The sequence below is a fragment of the Silurus aristotelis genome (assembly GCF_946808225.1).
Source record: "Silurus aristotelis genome assembly, chromosome: 2".
NCBI classification, from domain to species: Eukaryota; Metazoa; Chordata; class Actinopteri; order Siluriformes; family Siluridae; genus Silurus; species Silurus aristotelis.
In genome coordinates, this window is record NC_139575.1 from 38,125,354 (window position 1) to 38,135,353 (window position 10,000).

At 42.4% G+C, this 10,000-nt stretch overlaps 1 protein-coding gene across 7 annotated transcripts in view; it reads left to right on the plus strand.

Annotated features, from left to right (window-relative positions):
- rptor (regulatory associated protein of MTOR, complex 1) overlaps nt 1-10,000 on the plus strand; it is a 66,804-nt gene that overhangs the window by 48,095 nt on the left and 8,709 nt on the right. For all 7 annotated transcript variants that reach the window (XM_083524978.1, XM_083524980.1, XM_083524982.1 and 4 more), the window contains exons 26-29: nt 1,103-1,208; nt 2,952-3,066; nt 3,223-3,347; nt 3,841-3,942. In XM_083524978.1, the coding sequence (XP_083381104.1) occupies nt 1,103-1,208; nt 2,952-3,066; nt 3,223-3,347; nt 3,841-3,942 (448 nt within the window). The remainder of the gene's footprint in view (nt 1-1,102; nt 1,209-2,951; nt 3,067-3,222; nt 3,348-3,840; nt 3,943-10,000) is intronic.

The window sequence follows — 10,000 nt, forward strand, 5'->3', positions numbered from 1 at the left end:
CCGTATTCACTTTTCTTGTGCGAAGCTAATTTACATATTTATTACAAATTTGTTACAAGTGAAAATAACAGCATTTGTTGTAAAAAGCCTTGGGAAATTAAGGGGATGTTGAAGGTCCCTGGGAAGATTGAGGGTTGTTTTATTTCAACATTTTCAGTGTGAAAACAGGGCGAGTCCTCAGAAAAAAGGGAGTTTGGGGAAACGAGGGCGTTTTGGGAACAAAGAGAGTCCTGAAAACACTGGGAATTTTGGTCCTTAGAGAGTTCTTGGTCTAAAGGAAATCCTGGGATTATTGTGATTTCTGGGACCATAGGGAGTCACTGAGGGTTCTGGTCAATAGGGAATCCTGGGAATACAGAGAATCACAGCAGTTTTGGGCTTATAGGTGGTCCCGGAGCTATAGGGATTCTGGGTTTCTAGTGAGTCCTGGGGACAAAAGTAGTCTGAAACAAAGTGGGCTCTGGGAATACAGGGAGTCCTTGGAAACATTGCGGGTCCCAGGAATAAAATGGTTTATAGAGAGACATCATGATGTGAAGCATGTTAGCTTAGTATTGTATTTCTTGGATATTCCTTTCGAGTCACATGACCATTTTTCTGCTGTTGCTATGGCAACTTCACTTTCCTCAATTTTGGATCCATTTTCACCTTCCTACTTTTCAGCCGAGCCAAAAAAAAAAAAACTCTCGGCCCGTCTTCCTTTGCAAAACTCAATCTCACAGGTTATACTGCAGCTGCTGTGTGTGTGTGTGTGTGTGTGTGTGTGTGTGTGTGTGTGTGTGTGTCAGAGAGTAAACATCGTAATTGCTTTTGCTTGAGTGAAGCTGCCAAATGCAATCCTTTTATGTTACGTATTCTTGTGTGCGTGTGTGCGTATGTGTGTGGGTGTGTGTGTGCGCGTGTGTGTGTATGTTTGTGTGTGTGTGTGTGTTTACTAAGAGTTGGCTTTTTTTTTTGGCTCTTTCTTACAAGAAAAGACAATCAGAGAGAAAATTTGATAAAAGTATAATGTTACTGTTGTCTTTTGTGGGCGTGACCAAAAAACTCCATAGCCAATCAAATAAATGTCACTTTATTACATCGTAATTGTTGCTCCACCCAGATCCCGGAGGAGCACGATGTGGAGAGTCAGGTGAGGAAGGAGAGAGAGTGGAGGTTCCTGAGGAACGCTGGAGTGCGCCGCCAGAGCCAGCGTATCACAAAGAGAGGTACACACACAACACAAAAGGTTACACAACTACACACACACCACACAGAGTTACACAACTACACACACACCACACAGGTACACAACTACATACACACCACACAGAGTTACACAAATACACACACACCACAGAGAATTACACAACTACACACACTATAGAGTTATACATACCGCATTGTTACACAACTACACACACACCACACAAAGTAACACAACTGCACACACCACACAGGTACACAATTACACACACACCACACAGATACACAACTACACACACACACCACACAGATACACAACTACACACACACACACCACACAGATACACAACTACACACACACACACCACACAGAATACCACAACTACACACACACACCACAGAGAATACCACAACTACACACCAAAGAGTTACACACACACACACCACATAGAGTTACACAACTATACACTCATACACTACACAGAGTTAACCAATTACAATCACACACACACACATCAAAAAGAGTTACACATAACACAAAGTTGCACAGCAGCACACACCCCACACATTTAGAGGTTCATGCATCACATACAGAAAGTTTCACACAGAAGGGTACACACTCTTCACCCACACTGCACCCATCACACACATAGAGGTCCACAACACTGCACTAAATACATGTCACACAGAGATATACACACGTTACAGAGTGCTACACAACTACACATGTTACAGAGTGTGGAACACAACTACACAATTTCACAACACTGCACAATATTATGCACACAAAGTTACGCAATACACACTGTTAACCACACAAGGAGAAAAATGTGTGTGTGCTTGCATTTGTGTGTGTGTGTGTGTGTGTGTGTGTGTGTGTGTGTTAGTAAGTCATAAGCTTCAAAGGCTTTAAGCTGTCAGGTTTCCCTTCTGAAGTCAGCACAGTTTCAAACAGAATGTCTAACTATCACACACACACACACACACACACACACACACACACACACACACACACACACACACACACACACACACACACACACACACACACACACAAACAGTAACGTCAGAGCAGAGGCTTCCATTTCACACACACGTCTTTTCCCTTCATCACAGACTTTATCTGTTTCATCCCTCACTCTCTGAAAACATGGACGGAAATGACCTGATTTACAGAGCGAGAGAGAGCGAGAGAGAGCGAGAGAGAGCGAGAGAGCGAGAGAGCGAGAGAGAGAGAGAGAGAGAGAGAGAGAGAGAGAGACTGAATACTCGTATAATGAGAGAGGGAGAGAGAGAGAGAGACCGATTTAGAGAAACATCCTGAGAGATAGACATAAAGAGAGACACAGAGAGAGAGACAGTCAGCTAGAGAACAGATAAATATACTGTATAGAGAGAGAGAGAGAGAGAGAGAGAGAGAGACTGAGAGACACTTTTTAAGAGACAGGCAGGTTGGGGGATACTGAGAAACTGAATGATATGGAGAGAGAGAGACTGAAAGACAAAGCGAGAGAGACAGTTTTGAAGAGATGGAGTGACTGAGAGAGAAAAGCGGGTTGATGTAGAAAGAGAGAGACAAATATAGAGAAAAGAGAGACAGGCAGATTGAGGGATACTGAGAGACAGACTGTTGAGGAGGGAGAGAGAGAGAGAGAGAATATTGTCACAAAGTCACACTTGTATTATGCATTACTTGTATTATTCTACACCTGTTGACAACCTACACATTGATCGATAGTCCTCTTCGCTCCTCCCCCTTTTTCTAGGAATTACCCGATTGGACGATCAGATTTTCATTAACAGGAACCCTGGAGTGCCCTCAGTGGTGAAGTTCCACCCGTTTAACCCCTGCATCGCCGTCGCCGACAAAGACTCCATCTGGTACACCTTCATTCTTCATTCAGCACTGCTTCATCAGATTTCAGTCCAGTTTATGCTGACGTGTGTTTGTGTGTTTGTGTGTGTGTGTGTGTGTGTGTGTGTGTGTGTGTGTGTGTGTGTGTGTGTGTGTGTGTGTGTGTGTGTGTGTGTGTGTAGTTTTTGGGACTGGGAGAAAGGAGAGAGGTTGGATTACTTCTATAACGGGAATCCCAGATACACTCGCATCACAGCGATGGAGTACCTGAACGGACACGACTGCTCCCTCCTTCTCACCGCCACGGGTCAGTCCAGCTGTCAATCATACCAATAATCATAAACTATTTATAATTACTTTTTCAATTTATTATATACTTAATGACACATTTGTACTTTTATATAACTTTATTGTATATAAATTTTCTTATTCATTAATTAGTAATTAATACCTCATTAATTAACTGATTTATTCTGAATGGCTCATTGAGCTCTCAGTATTAGTTTCCAGTCTCCACTTCACGCCACTTTTTTTTTTTTTTCCTTCAACAATTTTCTCACAATTAGCAGTTTTTTATAATGATTAAAATTGAATAATTTATTTAACAATTAATAATTGGCGCTAATCATATATTTAATTTTTCACATTTATTATTATGTATTTAAAATAATTGTTTATAGACTTTTATAGTTTGTATGTTATTGTTATGCATTGAATAGTAATTAACTCTTGATTAATTAATTGCGAATGCCTCGTTTGACCGGTCAGTAACAGTTCACTGTCTCCGTGTCACACCACAGATGACGGGGCGTTACGGATCTGGAAGAACTTTGCGGACCAGCGCAACCCCGAAATGGTGACGGCATGGCAGGGTCTCTCAGACATGCTGCCCACCACACGAGGTTTGCAGAACACACACACACGTGCACGCACGCACGCACGCACGCACGCATGCACGCAGATACGAGCCGTTGTTTTTGCTGATCTTGCCTCGTCTCGTCCCTCCATGCTGTCAGTGTGTGGAAAAGCGTTTTGGAATTGCAGCGTGAGTCGGGACTCTAGAGAAAACCCCGGCTGCTCGGGTATGAAGCAGATGGACATTTACTCAGTAATCACATTTATTTATTTGGTTAGCAAAATTTTTTTTTATGTATTTCTCCTTTTTTTATATATATATATATATATATATATATATATATAGTTTATTAAACTGTAGATGTCCAGAGTTTTTTTGTTTTGTTTTTTGTCGTTGTGTATAGAAATCAGAAGTTTGCTTTGTTTGATTTTGACACCGTCTTGACCTTTTCTGTGTATGTAGTTTTGTATCGTTTTGAAATCCTGCATTTTCTTTATGATCTACAAAATCCTTTTCCATCCGTATGTTCTTCCTCCCTGAACGGTAACACAAACCAAACCACACACAATTGTGTAGGCGTTTTTTTCCTTTTACATGAACTTAGAGACCCAAACATGTTCCAGCATGAAGATCTGCTTTCTATGGGTTGGATTTGGTGGAAGATCTCCTGCTATAGAGCTCCAACCCTATTAAACACTTACATCAGTACCTGACTGTAGCCTTCAGAATTCAGAAGATACTTACATTGTCACTTAAATGTGATGGGGTGCACTTACTTTTGTGTATATATATATATATATATATATATATATATATATATATATATATATATATATATATATATATATATATAATATATATATAATATATATCTCACAAATTATATATATAAAATTGCATTTTCTTTTTATTAATGCAGTTTATTATTATTAACATTTAAACAATTTACATTTTTAGACATCTTGATACTAAATTGCTGCTACTGGCGGGTTAAATAATATATAAGATAATGTTTTATGATATTTCATAAAAAAGAATAGAATAATTAGGGTATGAATACGTGTACCGTGACACCCCTGATATATATATATATATCTCTCTCTCTAAAATAAAGAGATGACTCAGAGAGACAGGAAAGGTTCTCATTGCTCGGCCCTTTTAATAGAAACAGGTGAATTTTTACAAATAATAGAAAACTTCATACAAAACACCCTAAAAAAATAAAACTTTTCCTTCCAGTTTCATCATTCCTGCAAATAAATAAATAAATAAATCAGATCGTGTGCAGATTTAATTGGACGTTAAACGTCCTAACGAGTGCAGGCAGGCGGGACACATGAGTGAATTAAACCCAATTATATTCACTGTCTCTCTCTCTCTCAGACACACACACACACACACACACACACACACACACACACACAGAGTATTTTCAGACAGAACCTGGTTTGAAAGCAGTAGCTACTGTAATGAACGTCTACACCCCTCAGTACTGTCACTTCTTTCTTGCTCTTCAGTATGAATCTGATCTCAGACCTGTTAAACACGCCGTGGTGACGTGAAAGTGCTGTAATCGGTGACGTGTTGAATGATGGTGTCGGATTCGGATCCTCTGCACTTCTAATTCTGTCTGTTATCTAGAAGTCACGGAAGTAGAATCCAATTAGAATCTTTTTTTAGAATCTGTGATTTACAGAACATTTGGACGTCAGTTACTGAGTGAATGCTGAAGTTAAATCTCAATGACACTTTATATGATCTTTGAGGAAACATTTTCTAGCTTAGAACCTTTATTTATCCATTGAACCCATGAAGAACCTTTTGGAAACCAATTACTCTTGATTAGCAAATGAGTCTATTAAGAACCTTTTTTTTTGGAAACTAATAACTTATAGAAGCCTCAGGTATCCACTGAACAAATGAAGAACCTTTTCTGGAAACGTATTTGCTGAAATCTTAAAGAACCTTGGAGAAGCATTGATTTCTAACACTAACCCAGTGAACCATTAAAGAACTCATTGTTTGGGCAGTTAAGAGTCCTTGATTACACAGTGAGCCCTTAAAGAACCCTTTAGAGAACCTTCTTTAGAAGCTTAAACACAATCCTCACAAGGAACTTTTACGTGAATCCTTTAGGCAAATCTCTTTACCCATTTATGTTTGTAAATGATTCATAGATGTTCTTTAATTTTTTGAGGTCATTTCTGGCACATGTCCATGAGATCTCTCACTAGCCCGCTAGCTAGTGCCCTAATTGAGCTAGCCCGCTAATTTAAGATAGCTTCCCCCCTAGTGGCACAATCTTAAAGTTACGCCTGATGCTGGAGTTCTGTACTTCTCCAAGTTTCTCCTGAGCTTTTCCTGAATTCCGTTTGCTTTTTTTTCTGTGTATGTGACTTAACTTTCTGGAAGTGGGACACGAGACTCAGCTGATTTTATTCCAGCAGAATTTATTTTTAATCTCTCTCACACAGTCCTTGGGAATTCTGACACGCTGTCATCTTCTCCACGCTCTAATTTCCTCTCGTTTTCTCCTCAGCAGCTAATTAGCAAGTGCATTAGGACTTCTGTATGTTAGAGCAGAAGAACAAGAACCAGGATGGACAAATTACAAAGATCTTTCAACCATTTGCACCAAATACATTCAATCATACATCAAACCATCAGGTCTTTACATTTCTGGAAGTAGAAATCAAGTAGAACCTTTTTGACCCCTCCATTATTCACTAAATCCTTAAAGAAGCTTTTAAGGAAATAAAAAAAAAAAAAAAAAAAAAAAACATTTTTGGAGCTTTAAGAAGCATTCATTATTCCAAAACATCTTCAAGTTTACTTTTCTTCTAAACCATTAACCCTTCATTAACCCACAATCCATTAAAGAAACCTTCTGGAAGCCAACATAAGGAACCTGTAAAGATCCCAGAAATACCCTTAATTATCCAAGTAACTTTTGAAGAACCCTTTGTGAGTCTTCAAAGAGCTCTTTTCTGGCAGAATCCTTGAATGAGATGTCGTGACTTCTGCAGTAATACACGTGTTCAGGATTCTGTGTTCACACACACACACACACACACGCGCGTGTGCGCGCAGCTCTCGCCACAGGCTTCCAGGAGAACTACTTTTAAATTCATGGAGAAGTTTCAAGTGGAAAAAGAGAGAGAGAGAGAGAGAGAGAGAGAGAGATGAGATGAGATCTGACATTTGTCTCTTTAATTGGCTGATGTCACACTGAGAAACCAAGTCAATTCAAGAAGCTTTTATTGTCATTTCAACCATATATAGCTGATGCAGTACACAGTGAAATGAAACAACGTTCCTCCTGAACCCAGGTGCTACATAGAACAACATAAAACAAACAGTACAGGACAGAAGAACACAGGGCCGAGAACTAAGATCCTCACCACATAAAGTGCATGTGTGCAGCTGGTGCAAACAGTGCAAAAGACAACACAAGACAGTGCAAGACAACACAGGACAGTGCAGGACAATACACAATACACAAAATATTAAAATAAAAATAGAAATAGCTCCGCCAGTAAAACCTGTCGTAACAGAATAAGGTGCAGTGTAAACAGAAAAATGTAAACAGAATTTGTGCAATTCAGCAGTAGCAGCAATCAAAAATAAAGTGAACAGTAACCAAAGGATTTGGACAGAATATTGTGCAAAATAACAAGTCCCGGAATCAGCAACAGACGGCATGTAAACATTTTGCGATCGTGAAAAATGTGATTGGTATTGAAAACCTGGGTGAACGAAGTGTATGATGGGTGTTGAGTCCGGTTTGTGCGGATCAGTAACACAGTTGTGTGTGTGTGTGTGTGTGTGTGTGTGTGTGTGTGTGTGTGTGTGAGAGAGAGTTCAGTTCAGTTCTTTGTTGAGGAGCCTGATGGCTTGCGGGAAAAAAACTGTTGCACAGTCTGGATGTGGCGGCCCGAATGCTTCGGAACCGTTTCCCTGATGGTAGAAGTGTGAAAAGTGTGTGTGACGGGTGTGTGTGATCGTCCACAATGCTGTGTGCTTTGCGGATGCAGCGTGTAGTGTAAATGTCCATGATAGAGGGGAGAGAGATTCCGATAATCTTCTCAGCTGTCCTCACTATCCTTTGTAGGGTCTTGCGGTCCGAGACGGTGCAGTTCCCAAACCAGGCAGTGATGCAGCTGCTCAGGATGCTCTCAATGGTCCCTCTGTAGAACATGGACAGGATGGGGGGAGGGAGATGAGCTTTCCTCAGCCTTCTCAGGAAGTAGAGACGCTGCTGGGCTTTCTTGGTGATGGAGCTGGTGTTAAGTGATCAGGTGAGCTTGTCCGCCAGATGAACACCAAGGAATTTGGTGCTCTTGATGATCTCCACTGAGGATCCAGCGATGATCAGTGGAGAATGGTCACTCTGTGTTCTCCTGAAGTCAACAACCATCTCTTTAGTTTTGTCAACGTTTAGAGACAGGTTGTTGGCTCCACACCAGGCTGTTAACCGTTGCACCTCCTCTCTGTATGCTGACTCGTCGTTCTTGCTGATTAGACCCACCACGGTCGTGTCATCGGCAAACTTGATGATGTGATTCGAGCTGTGCATTGGTGCACAGTCGAGAGTCAGCAGAGTGAACAGCAGTGGACTGAGCACACAGTCCTGGGGGGCCCCAGTGCTCAGTGTGGTGGTGCTGAAGATGCTGTTTCCGATCCGGACTGACTGAGGTCTTCCAGTCAGGAAGTCCAGGATCCAGTTGCAGAGGGAGGTGTTCAGGCCCAGTAGGCTCAGCTTCTCGATCAGGTGCTGAGGAATGATTGTGTTGAATGCTGAACTGAAGTCTATAAACAGCATCCTTACATAAGAGTCCTTGTTATCCAGATGGGTGAGGGCCAGATGGAGGGTTGTGGAAATAGCATCGTCCGTGGAGCGGTTTGGACGATATGCGAACTGCATGGGGTCCAGTGCGGGTGGAAGCTGTGTCTTTATGTGCCTCATGACGAGCCTCTCGAAGCACTTCATCATGATGGGTGTGAGTGCAACGGGACGATAGTCATTGAGGCAGGAGACAGAAGACTTTTTCGGCACAGGAATGATGGTCGTCGTCTTGAGGCACATAGGAACAGTGGCGCTGCTCAGGGAGATGTTGAAGATGTCAGTGAGGACATCTGCTAGCTGTTGTGCACATTCCCTAAGCACTCTGCCAGGAATGTTGTCTGGTCCAGCAGACTTCCGTGGGTTAACTCTGCATAGAGTTTTCCTCACTTCAGCTGTGGTTAGACAGAGCACCTGGTCACTGGGAGGAGGGATGGTCTTCCTCGCCACCATGTTGTTCTGCACCTCGAACCGGGCGTAGAAGTCGTTCAGCGCATCTGGGAGGGAGGCGTCACGGTCACAAGCAGGTATTGTGGTCTTGTAATTCGTGATCGTCTGGATGCCCTGCCACATGCGCCGGGTGTCTCCACTGTCCTGGAAGTGGCCGTGGATTCTCTTGGCGTGTGCGCGCTTCGCCTCTCTGATGGCACGAGACAGTTTGGCCCTTGCTGTTTTCAAGGCCGCCCTGTCCCCTGCTCTGAAGGCAGAGTCTCTTGTTTTTAGCAGCGCACGCACCTTGGCGGTCATCCACGGCTTCTGGTTGGAGCGTGTAGTGACTGTCTTGGAGATAGTCACGTCATCAATGCACTTGCCGATGTAGCTGGTCACTGTTGACGCGTATTTCTCCAAGTTGATGAAATCGCCGTTGGTTGCAGCTTCCCTGAACATGTCCCAGTCAGTGCATTCAAAACAGTCCTGGAGGGCAGACATGGATCCTGCTGGCCAGGTTCTCACTTGCTTCCGAACTGGTCTTGAACGCCTGCTGAGTGGTCTGTATGCTGGGATCAACATGAGAGAGAGAGAGAGAGAGAGAGAGAGAGAGAGAGAGAGAGAGATTGTATGAGGGTATGTGAGTGGGTGTGAGGGTATGTGAGTGTGTGTGTGAGGGTATGTGAGTGTGTGTGTGTGTGTGAGGGTATGTGAGTGTGTATGTGAGTGGGTGTAAGTGGGTGTGAGTGTAAGTGTGTGTATGTGAGGGTATGTGAGTGTTTGTGAGGGTATGTGAGTGTGTGTGAGGGGATTTAAATGTGTGTGTGAGGGT